General features: G+C 41.2%; 1 protein-coding gene across 4 annotated transcripts in view; it reads left to right on the top strand.

Annotated features, from left to right (window-relative positions):
* The window catches only part of LOC117974013 (stomatin-like), a 22,072-nt gene that overhangs the window by 1,133 nt on the left and 8,674 nt on the right, over nucleotides 1-12,265 (top strand). The window contains exons 1-11 of one of the 4 annotated variants that reach the window (XM_058986809.1): nucleotides 114-206; nucleotides 1,081-2,211; nucleotides 2,597-2,751; nucleotides 3,077-3,262; nucleotides 3,919-3,997; nucleotides 4,602-4,729; nucleotides 5,149-5,386; nucleotides 5,871-5,960; nucleotides 6,159-6,224; nucleotides 6,352-6,437; nucleotides 12,151-12,186. In XM_058986809.1, the coding sequence (XP_058842792.1) occupies nucleotides 1,100-2,211; nucleotides 2,597-2,751; nucleotides 3,077-3,262; nucleotides 3,919-3,997; nucleotides 4,602-4,729; nucleotides 5,149-5,386; nucleotides 5,871-5,960; nucleotides 6,159-6,224; nucleotides 6,352-6,437; nucleotides 12,151-12,186 (2,176 nt within the window). In that variant the 5' untranslated portion in view covers nucleotides 114-206; nucleotides 1,081-1,099. Of the gene's footprint in view, nucleotides 1-113; nucleotides 207-1,080; nucleotides 2,212-2,596; nucleotides 2,752-3,076; nucleotides 3,263-3,918; nucleotides 3,998-4,601; nucleotides 4,730-5,148; nucleotides 5,387-5,870; nucleotides 5,961-6,158; nucleotides 6,225-6,351; nucleotides 6,438-8,718; nucleotides 10,100-12,150; nucleotides 12,187-12,265 lie in introns of those variants that run through there. The other 3 variants (XM_058986808.1, XM_058986810.1, XM_058986811.1) reach the window with 3 other exon arrangements.

The following is a 12,265-nucleotide window of genomic DNA, read 5'->3' as shown; positions in this document are numbered from 1 at the left end:
ATAATTCTTAGTTTAATTTGTGTTGAAAAAAAAGTACCCAACGCGTCTCGTTTCCATGGTAATAAACAAAAGGCTGATTGACCTTTCACTTAAAGGGTTTACTTCCGGTAGTCGAGCACTTCCTGTGCAGTATGGCGCGCAGAGAAGAGAGCGGCTGTGAATGAGACTGGACTCATTTATAACTGAAAATAAAAACAATATTAAAGGTAATAGGCAGTTAAGTGACTTAAATAAAAAATAAATCCATGAGCATGCCACAGTGAACCATTAAGAAGTTACTTGTTAAAATAATAATTAAAAAATGGGCAACTTTTCAACTAAGCCTTTTTTTCTGGCGTGTGTGTGTGTGTGTAATATGCTTTGTGTTTCTGTTGGAGACGCGTATTCAAAATGAAAAGTTCATCTATAAATACGTATATAAATAGTAATACCAGTGCTAAAGCCTGCTAGTTCATATGAAAAAGAAAACATTCTAATTGTGTTGCGTGGGGAATTGACACCATTACCTGTGTGTGTGTGACTTGCTTAATGTTCATTCTCCACACTGTGGGCTGAGGCTACCAGAAATAACTGAATATAGACCCCTAACAGCTTATAAATGAAAACAGCTGTGGCGAAACCAAACCCGAGGCCTTGGTGAAACAAAGGCATCATGTTTTAAACACCACTGTAGAAGTGTCTCAGTTGCGAAGGGATGCAGCCACAACAGTGTAGGTTCAAGTTCAGCATTACTTCTAAGATTAACTACAAGAGCAAACTCCAGAATGGCCTGGTCTGTCATCTAAGGTTTCCTAAATGATTTCATTGCGCATTTATCCTGCATAACGTCCATTGTGTTACAAAAAAAAGGTTCATTTAGCTCACAAGGTGGTGCATACTCATTTCTAATTATTTCTGTCTGATGTTCTTGAAAATGATGGAGGGCATTAGCGAGGCCCGGATTGTTTTGAATGATAGACAGCAACTTCTTTACATATCTTGTTAAATATAATTGTAGCTGTATTAAAAGTCCCTTAGAAATGTAAGATGACAAGTAAATTATTGTTTTTCTTTTTTTTTTTCTTTTGTGCACCTGTTAAGACTGGACGAGGCTGCAGGCATGACCAGAGGTTCAGAAGGAGAAGCAACTCCACGCAAGCGTAAGGGGACTGTCCCGGCACGGTCTTTATCGCCTCTGCTTTTTGTGGACAGTACTGGGGAGGACACAGAGTCCTCTGCAGCAGCGCATGAGCACAAGAAAAAGAAGAAAGTGAAGAAAAAGCGAGCAGAGCATGAACAGCTGAAAGAAGCGGGAGAGAGAGACGGTGGGCACAAGAAAAAGAAAGTCAAACACTCAGGTGGAGATGAAAATCTGGAAGCAGAAACGACTGAAGAGGTGGAAATGCCCATGAAGAAGAAGAAGAAGAAGAAAAAGCACAAGAGAGATGAAATGAAGCAGGAAGGTGAGAGCAACGGTGACGTCAACCCTTCTGGTCAACCGAAGGATGAGGAAAGCTGTTTGGAAGCCGTTGGGTCTGAAAGAAAGAAGGTGAAGGTTGAGATAAAGGGAAGCTACCCCGTTACGCCTTGGACTGCAGAGGAAAAGAAGAAAAAGAAGAGGAAGCAGAGGGAAGCAGGGCTGGAAGAGACTGGGCAGGGGGCATGTGATCAGAGCAGCGGAGATTTATCTGCGAAAAAGAAGAAAAAGCAGAACCCGACAAACAGCATCCAGGTGCTGCTGTCGGACACAGACGAACCAGTCGAGGCGAGTTCCTCCAAAGACCCTGGACGCCAAGTGGACCCGACACGGAGAAGCTCCAAAATGAAAAAGAGGAGGTCGGACGTTGACGAGCCAGCAGAGCGGAGTGGAGTCGACCCGGGCCAGTCTCCAGGGGGCTCCGGAAAGGAAAAGAAACGGAAGATGGTGAACGAGAGCCAGCTGCTTGAAACTACCGTCGACGAATCGGGGGAGTCGGTCATAGTGTACCGGGCTGATCTTATCCAGACCCCAGGCGGCTCTCGAAAGAAAACGAAGCATGAGATTGAGAACCAGAGCCAGGAGCCGCAGCTGGACGTCGAAAACCCAGAAGCAGCTTCGTGGTTATTAAGTTCCACCGAGATCCCGTGCGGATACCAAGAGAAGAAGAAGAAGAAAAAAAAGAGAGGAATAAAGATGAAAGACATTGCGCTCAGGACTGCTGATGACGATAACACCGATGGGTGGGAGACTGGGTAAGAGGGGGTTCTGGGCAGCCCACTCGTCATTGATTAAGCAATAGAACGCTGAATAGAAGTTACTGTCTGGTAGTTGCCAGTGTCGGGAAGACATTGTCGACTACCCAGATACTGCCTGATAGTCAGGGTTTAATGTTATTAGAAACTGGTGCATACAGTGCCCTTAATGGTTACCTTTTCGAAGTTTTGCTTTCCTTCTGTTTCTTTAGATGTAAGTTCTGCGGTCATTTACCAAGTGGTAGTGCCCAGCAATAGAGCTTCCTGATTGGTGAGAGGCAGTTCTGAGGTTTCTAATGCCATTTTATTACACATCATTCAGAGAAGCCTAGCTGTTGCATTTGACCAGTTCATGTTCTGATACCTATCGCCTCCTCATTTTTAGTAAGGCTAAATCGTCCCCAGTAGGTGAAGAAGAGCTAGCAAGCATGATGGAGCAGCTGAAAGAGTTTGTTCCGAACGTGGAGAAGCTGTCGGCAGCGGTCATTGTCGAAATGGCCAAACACGACCTGAACAGGTTCCGGGAGTTTAAAAAAAAAGGTAAGGAAATCGTCAGCGATTCTCCATTGCTGCCCCAGAAGAGATTGCTGAGTTTAAAAAAAAAAAAAAAAAAAAAGATTTAAAAAGCTCTCTACAACATTGAAATACAGCTTTTGTTTAAAAAATAAATCTTACAAAATAAGTAATCCAACACAAATGATACAATTAAGGAAACATAAAATGTTCCCTCGTTGTTTATTACTAGTGATATGTAACAGATACAGAAATGAAGGCCATTGTGATTGCCTTGGCACAATATTGTCACCCCCCCCACCCCAGCATATCTCTTGCTTCCTAACCTCTTGCTAACCTTTCCATTCCCTAGGCATGGCTATAAGGTTCGGGAGGTTTACTGCAGAAGAAAACGCTAGGTTGAGGAAAAATGTGGAGGACTTCCTTTCGCTGGCCGGAATCGACTGCCCCCAAAAGCTGTTTTATACATCACGCTACCCTGAAGAAATAAGCACGATCAAGCAGCTCAAAGTGCAGTATAGATTCTTGACACGAATCTGTAAGTACTATAACCCGCAAAACTAAAACGATGGACTGCAAAAACCAGAAAGCATGAAAAAAAAAAAAAAAAAAATTCAATCAAGGCTACTTTTTGCAAGGTGTAGACAGAATTTGATCTCATCTGCAGGACAGAATCTTCCTGCAGCACGATGACCCCCTTATACTGGAACTTGTGTTAAACTCAACAGGGAGAGTGCCCTGTATTGCAGCACTTCCCAACCCTGGTCCTGGGGACCCCCTGTGTCTGCTGGTTTTCATTCCAGCTGTGCTTTCAATTACTTAACTAGACCCTTAATTGAACTGATCATTTGCTTAATTAGACCTTTTTACTTGTTTTCAGCTCTTAAACCGTTGCAGAGTTCAAGCTACTTATAAAATGTTACAGCTAGCTTGAAATCTGCAACGGTTTAAGAGCTGAAAACAATTAAAAAGGTTCAGTGAAGGGTCTAGTTCAGTAATTGAGCGCTCAGTTGGAATTAAAACCAGCAGACACAGGGGGTCCCCAGGACCAGGGTTGGGAGGCGCAGCTCTATTGGATGGACCACGAACACTTCCTGCTGGTCGCCTTGTCCAGCTACTGACCAGACTTGACCTTGCTTGGCTGTAGCGAGAGCTCCTTTTTGACATGTGTTTGTGTTTTCTTTCTTTTCCCAGGTGAAGGAATCCCAAGGGCTAGGAATCTTATTTACAAGCGAGGAAGAAAGATGTTTGACGAATTGAATTATAAAGGCAGGTTTGTACGCAAAGAGATTCCTGCAATAGGTTTTGTTCTTATTTTGGTATTTTAAGATTTGTGTCGTACCAATTAACCTGAAGTTGCTTGTCCTTGCAAGACAATTATATATATACACACACTGCTGACATGTTGTATTTTTCTACTCTGATGCATTATGAGACTCAACAATTTCCTCAAAGCCTCCACTAGTGTTTTCTACTATTCTAACAACCTTGACTTGCATAAAGAAGGAAAAACATTGAGTGAAATAGCTCGCATCACATGATTTCCAAGTGTGGTATCCGAAGCATAATCAACAAGCACAGAGAAACATCATCTGTAATTGACAAACCCAGGACTGGAAGACCCAAAAAACTGTCTAACAAGGATGAGCAATACTTGAAGATAATATCCTTAAGGAATAGATAGATAGATAGATAGATAGATAGATAGATAGATAGATAGAAATATAGATAGATAGATAGATAGATAGATATACACACACCCAGCAGGTTTCCCCCTGTCATATAGATTGATATGTTTGCAGCTTAGGCCTGATGCAGGGATCTGCAGCGTTTTCTAACCCTTCACTTTAACCCGTGTGCTGCCTTTGCTCTGTCAGGTACACAGAGGAAGAGGAGGCATCCTTGAAGAGGTTCCACACTCTGTATGGGAACAACTGGATCAAGATTGCAGATTTGGTGGGCCGGAGCGAGCAATCTGTAGCTCTGAAGTTCTTGACGTTTGACCGTAAGTAAGCAAAATAAAATGGGACCGTAACTTTTTAAAATCACTTATAATAGCATAAAATCTAGCCTCACAGATTTTGGTCAGTAGTTAGCATTACTGGAAAAAAAAAGATGGAAATAGAACTACCATTGCATAGCAGTTTGACCCATTCCTGATTTTACTGGTGTTGTATTAGGACACACCTGAGCATGTTACCCACACGCTGTGGATAAGTTTGTCATAAAACCAGGAACGGGTATAACTGCTGTGCAATGGGAGTCTTGTTTTGCATCCCTCTATAGGGACTAGAAGAAGACCAGCATCCTGAAATCAGACGTTACGAGCTGGGGCGCAGAGAGTGAGAAGCGACACGATTTATGGGTACGAATGTTGTGCAGCAGGTCTGTGTTTTGTAAGCTTTCCCTGCTTGCTTTATGCAGGCAAGAATAAAGGACGCTGGAGCTACAAGGAGAGAAGGATCCTGTTGAAGGTGATGGAAGACGAGCTGCGCAAGACTCTGGACCCAGCCGAGATGAACAGCCTGGAGCAGGGAGCGACCCCTGAGCGGAATGCCAGGCTGCTGACCATCATCAGGGAGAAGCTCTATCAGAACATCCACTGGGTGGACGTGGCGGCCAAAGTGAAAACCCGCAACTGGGTGCAGTGCAGACAAAAGTGGTGGGTGTGATGTTGCGTGTGATGTTCAGAGATGAGGCATTCTCTGCCCACAGGGGAAGCGATAGTGGGGTGAATTGTCTGTCCAAACGATGATGACATGTTTATTAATAAATAACAATAACCACCAAATTTGGGATTAAAAAGTAAACAGTAGGAACAGGCAAACTCTGCACTTGCTTTTGAAGTTGTGATCGCTGTCCTGTGATGGAGAGCCCACCTGTATGCAGTGCTGCGTATGGTGAGGACACTTGGTGAGGGCATTCTTTTTTTTATTTTTAGCCTTCATGGATGACAGTAAGAGCAGCTCAATGGTTGCAGCATGAGAGTATCAGAATCAGAATTGTCTGTGTGTCACGCTTACAGTTTTGCAATGCACGTCTGTGATTTGTTTTTATTGGTGAGTTTCATTTGTTCCTTGACTGAAAAGTGTTTGCTCCCGACTCCAGAACCTCTTTTTCTTTCTTGTCCCTACTGATTTGTGCAGGATGCATTTGCTAACACACAGGATGAGCCAAGGGGAGGCCATGTCTAAGAGTAACAAATGTGTCCAGGCAAAAATCAACTTGATAAATAGGTAAGTTTTCTTCTGAACGTTGTGTGAATTATGATTGATTAATTAATTAATTGATTGATTGATTGATTGATTAATTGATTAATTTCTATGTGTATTTTAAATGAATTTACTCATTTTGCAGAGAGAGACAGAGACATAACTAATGGGTAAACAGACTTCAGCTTATGCTCTATGAATTACTACACATATTTTTTGTAGGTTGCACTCAATGAATGTGGAGGATCAGTATGACATAGACTGGGAGGACCTCACAGATATATTTGGGTAATGTACTATTCATTCATTTGCTAAGCAGTGGGTGTCTTTTTTTTTTTTTTTTTTTTTTTTTTTTCAGCCAACCCTGTTTGTGTCGCATGTTTTAAAAACAGAACTTGCTTCGTCCTCATTCTAGGGATGTGCCCCCTTACTGTGTTCAGCGCATGTTCACCAGGTTGAAGGTCAGCCATGTCCCCATGTGGAAGAGCAAGTCCTTCGGAGGTCAGTATCGGGCGGGGGGGGGGGAGGTGGGGGGGTGCTAGTGGGTCCATACGGGCAGGTTTCTTTGCTTTCCAGAATTAGTTTTTTTTCACAAAAGCAATTACAGAACACCTTCGCTGTAACGTCCATCTTTATAACGAACCTTCGGCTATAACGAACCTGGCCCTTAGACCCCAAATAGAAAAATATAAAAAAGGTTTATATAAACACACGCTGTCAGCATCCTGGTCTGTACACACGGGATGACACCTCGCAGTGAAGTCAACTCTTAATAAGAAGCGCGCCCTGTGTAACTATGCTTCTGGAAGGAAAATCATTTTATGTTGCAACAAAGCTGGAAACGGTATTGATTGTTTTAAAAAAAGGAGTAACGCGGGCATGTCTCTGTCGTGAATAAAGGATGTCGAAAAATACTTTTTTGGCTTGTTCAGCAACCATGCGGCAAAGCAAAATTCATTAAAGAAATAAAAATAATAAAAACTTGAGGATCTGAACTTTTCATGTCAAACTTTTCATGTCAGGGTGATTTGGAATAAACGCTCAGTTTGGGATTCTTGCATGCTGGGTTAAGATTTGCTGCACTTTGAAACGATTCAAAGACAGATTGATTTTGAATAAATGTTCAGCTTCAGTTTGGGATTTGTGCTTTTTCTGTACTGTGTTTTAATTCTTTAATGAATAGGATAAAGCAAAGGCAGAATACTGCATACATGAGACAGACAGGTACGTGTAATTCTACTTGTGTTCACAATCTCATCTCTTTAACTTACTCCCACAGTTTATCGTTCATTTTGATTATCCTTTCGCTATAACAAACCCCTCGATATAGAGAACAAAAGGCTTGGACCCCAACAGGTTCGTTATAGCGAGGGTGTTCTGTACTTTCACCTTAATGGAGTGCTGACCAGATCACATTTCTTACCTCTGAGTTACCTTTATTCCCATCATAACTAATGCTAATGAGAACCCAAGCAACGAGAGACAGTATGCGCAGTTGACATCGGCCACACCACCACAGTTCCCCTGCAGCTTCTGTGCAACAGCTGCGCACAGTTCACGTGGTGCTAGAGAGCGCTTTGAATAATTGCACCAGACACCAGAGCCTGTTTGTACCACTTCTTAATAGCCACGTACGGCTCCTGTGATTTCGCTTGCAATTTCCAGCTAATATTTACACTCTCACACAATTTACCAGCACTGCAGTTATGCACAGTGGAGAGGTTTTGTGCCTGTTTTTAAATGAACAGTACTTGTTTTTTTTTTCTCTGAGTGATTTTACAGTAACTCTGGTGGTCTTGGGAAGTGTTTTGTTTTGTTTGTTTGGGTGTGTTTTTTTTTTTTTTTTTCCCAATACTGTGAGATGCTTGACCACTTCAGAGCGTTCTCAAAGATATGCGAGCTGAGCGGGAAATGAAGCCTGTGACCTACTTCTGCCAAGACACCCACGCAAACCACAAGGCTCTTTATATTAGTACTTGTTGGTGGATCAAAAGTATTGAGAAACCCCACGGGGAGTATACTAGGGGCGCACCGAAGCTCGCTCCCCGCACTCGGAATTGTCTTTAAGAAGCATTTATCGGCAGGTATCAAATAAATCAATGCATTCCCTATTTCAAAAACAAGACAAGCTGTCCTCCCCCACCTTTACAATGAAGTGCCAGTCAAGGGCAGTTAAAGTTCCGCCTTGAGCATTTTAAAAGCCGATTTGGAAGAATGTTTTTTTTTCTCATCCGGGGCACTTACATTTTTACTGCTGTGCTTGCGTCCCGAGGCCATAAACTGACAATTGATGTTTTTGTTTTTTTATCTGAAAGCAGCGCGTTAATGAATTGGTTTATTGAATACCTGCCGTTTCTTTTTTTTTTTTATTTTAAATACTTCATAAAGACCTGGCTGTATTTTGTAAAGTGTTATAACTGTGCAATTATTAAAGGCTGACACTGCGCATAATGCCACCAACAAATCCTCCTTCATCTCATCTCTCTCTTTTTGTTACTTGGTGCTTTTTAAAAGCCGCTGCAAGGCTCATGATGTCACAGATAAATACAGAGCGAAAACTTGTTTGGATTTTTTTTTCCTTTTTTCTTTCCTTTAGATATCATTGACTTCCTGTATGAAAATACCGTGCCGGCTTTAAAAGAAAAGATCAGTAAATCAAGAGGGAACAACAAGGAAAGTGTTAGAGACTCGTACGAGTGCCACAGAACTTTCAATTTCTCCGACATTTTTTACGAGAGCGATACAGACTTGGAGATTGAAGAATCGGACCAGGAAACGTAAAGAAAATGAGAGAAAGAAAGAAAGAAAAAGCCTTGGGGGAAGGTTTTTCCAAGTCGACAGTCCTGGGGCTGTCCTCCAAAGCATATAGCAACAGTATAGTCCTACTGTGAAGGACTGCGACAGCTGTACATAACTACCCAGTGTAAGAAAGTACACCCTCTTCAGTGACTGTCTAGGCATCTGTTTTATAATGCATAATGTCATGACCGAAGGGGATACGTTTATTTTGAGCGTTTTTGTTAAGAAATAATATGTATGAAAGCCCTGTTAAAAATAAATAAAAAGTGTGCCTTTTGTTTTCTGTCCTTCATTGGACATGAGGGACGTGCTCGATCTGTGACTGCGTTTTAAAATGTTCACCTGTTCCGATATATCCCCCCTGGTTGTAGGATGTGTAGAAGGAGCTGGTAAACGTTTCTAAATGTTTACCTGAATGCCCAGAAGATTTCTACCTGCCCTGTTGGAAGCTTGTGAATTATTTGTAAGAAACGTCCAAGTTTTTTTTTTTTTTTTTTTTTTTTTTAACTACAAGGATTTGTGTGTTGTCCTTTTCTTCAAGTCTTTGTTTGGGGGCTGGGACAGGATTTTAATTAAGGAGATGCTCTCTCTGAAGTGGCTGAAAGGTTATAGATACAGGTCATTTAAAATGTGTTGTGTTAAAACACCTGCAGTTGCTGTTAATACTAGCATGGTGTGCTTTTGAATTATTTACTAGATTTATTTGGAACATTTTGCAGTGATGACCTGAGTTAAATTTTTCACTGAGTTATGCAAAGTTTCCTTGGACTAAACAATGTGGTGTGGAGCTAAACTAATCGAGTCACGAAGCAGCCACACAGTGTGCAAATCTATGCAAAATGGGTTTATGAACGTGCCTTATTGTATATATTGTGTTAATATGCTACATTAATAAATAATCTCTTAAGAGAAGTCTCAATTCAAAAGTGCGTTTGCTTATAACCCTATGAATACCGGCTTAATCCATGTTGTGTGGCAAAACCAGGAGAACTGTGTCTGGCAAGAAAATTAACTTTTTGATATCAATAAAACATGTCTGGGGGTTGAAATGTTACATGCGCTTGCCATTGAGAACACACACACACAGTGCAGTCCCGTTAGCTGCAGAGTGTCCCTCTGCTAAAGTCGGAGTGTGAGAGGGGGCGTGGTGTAGCCACGCTGTTTACATACCATCCAGGGAGGGGAGAGGAGAGGAGAGGAGAGAGGAGAGCTGTTCACTTCGTCACTCACCAGACCAGACCAGACCAGACCAACTCGGCGTAGTTTCTTTATTTTTGTTTGAGGGTATTTTTCTCGACAATAGTTTTGTTGCACCATGGACGTGAGAGAAAGCCGGCAGCTACAAAAGCGAGAACATCAGATAGGTATTTTTGTATACTTGTATTATATAATATATATTTTTATTATTGAAAAGTGGTACGTGCTTGTAGACTGTCGTACTGTATTAAGGGTTATTTATGTGTTTATGTGTTGTTTACAATATATCTGTATACAGTGTGTAACAAAACCACGACGCGCAGAATTTTAAAAAAATTCCCTTCAAGCTGCGCAACAAGTTGTTCTTTTTGTGTGGTTTGAGTTGAAATGCATTCGGTTCAGCGACCGCTGTGGTATAGCAGTACGTGTGCCAATACTGACTAGTGAACGTTTTCAACAACAAAACATCGTAGTGTTTTAGTAGTTGTTGAGTTATTTTTAATATGCAGTTATCTTTATGAATGCACATTTTATTACTCTGGACTGCCGCAAAGATACAGGATTTTGTCCGCATGTTTTTTGTTTTGTTTTTTTCTGAAGAGAAAATTAAGCCGAAGCCAGACGTATCTTTCTAAAAGCTAAGCCAACTATGTGTTTTTATATTTATTTATGAATTACACAACTACAGTCCGGAATCAAAAATCTAGCAACAGCAGCATCCTTAAAATATACTACTGAGAAACAGAAATAAAACAGAACAATTCTTGTGAACGAACACCTTATGTCCTAAAACGCTCCTAGCACCAGTCGGTATAATTACGAGAAACAGTTCATTAAACTGTAGTCTCGGGATATTTACATTCATTGTATTTCTAATAAATTAAGATCTCAGTAAGTTGTTTTAAACGAAGGGAGTTTTAAGGTCGTGACCTGCTCAAAATGTAACATGTTACCGAAAATGATAGTGTTGAAATCCACAATTAAAGTTCTCATCTGATCTGCATTAAAACACGTTGCTATCCTTTTTTTTAAGTTTACTTTTTTTGCAAAACACAACTGTCATAGTACCCGAACTCTCTTCTTTATTTATTTCAGTCGTGTGGCATGTTGTCGTGTTACTGTAAATACGCCGCACCTGTTGCAACGTCTTCCCAAACAGAGTGGATTGCATGTGGGTAAATATTTCGTACATAACCTAAACCACGATCAAATAAAATTTTGCAGTTAATCTGCGTCGTTTTTAGACTCGATACAGAGTTACGCGTTGTACGGTGTCTGTAACAGCACACCAACAGTGTTGTGAAGGCTGGCCTCGCTTGGGATCTGTGTCAGGACGGTCTTCATGCGGTTTAACCGCCATGCTCATGGCGTTTTGGGCATGTTGTATATTGTAGCCGCTGTCCCTGCCGCTTCAACAGCTGTTTGCATATTCTCTGTGTGCGCCATGTGCAATGCGGGCCAGCGCAGCAGATAACCGCGCAGTTACAAGTGAAGTGAAAGATGACTATGTACAGAATAGAGTAAATGGTTAAACGTGCCTCACCCTCAGCATTTATTATATTCTGACCCAAAACAAAAAGCTTCTTCAGATAAATAAAAAAGCGAGAATGTACCCAAGTTGGGCGGTCAGTGGCGCCTGTGTTCAGTCAGACTGCAATGCAGACAGCTGTGGAATCCTGGCCTTGTTTGGTGTAAACATGTACTGTTGTTGTTTGGTTGGTTGGTTGTTTTTTTTTTTGTTTTTTTTGTTTTTTTTTGCTACACTGATCTTTAGATAGATTCCCGTAAAAGGATCTCGGCTGATGAGTTCATTCTATATTATATATAGAATGAACTAATTGTGCTTCAAAAAGTCGAATGAATCCTGCTGAATAATGTTGCGTTAACATATTGAATTGCACACCGCTTTGTAGTTTTCCATATACTGTACTTAACGAAAAACTGACAAAAATTTTAAAAAGTGACGTTTTGAAATCTGACGTCACTACTGCTGTTATGGCTTCCGGTAGACTTTTGCAAGATCATTTTGTAGTTTCTTTGAACACATGATGTTAAATAAAATATCTAAATTACGTTGTATATATTCATTAATTTTGTCTTAATCCTAAAATTCTAGGTGATGCAACACTTGTGGCCACAGCTCTAGGCCATGCTTAGGTTTTACTATTGAAGAAGCATTACCTGTATTTCTTTCTAAACCTACACATTTTGTCTGTAGGTGTCCTGAAGGTCAATGGTGATGAGGTTGAAACAGGTACAAAAACCGTGTGTGTGTGTGTGTGTGTGTGTGTGTGTGTGTGTGTGTGTGTGTAGCATCCAGCCTGCTCAGATAA

Source organism: Acipenser ruthenus, chromosome 15 (assembly GCF_902713425.1).
Source record: "Acipenser ruthenus chromosome 15, fAciRut3.2 maternal haplotype, whole genome shotgun sequence".
NCBI classification, from domain to species: Eukaryota; Metazoa; Chordata; class Actinopteri; order Acipenseriformes; family Acipenseridae; genus Acipenser; species Acipenser ruthenus.
This window is presented reverse-complemented; position numbering and strand designations above follow the sequence as displayed.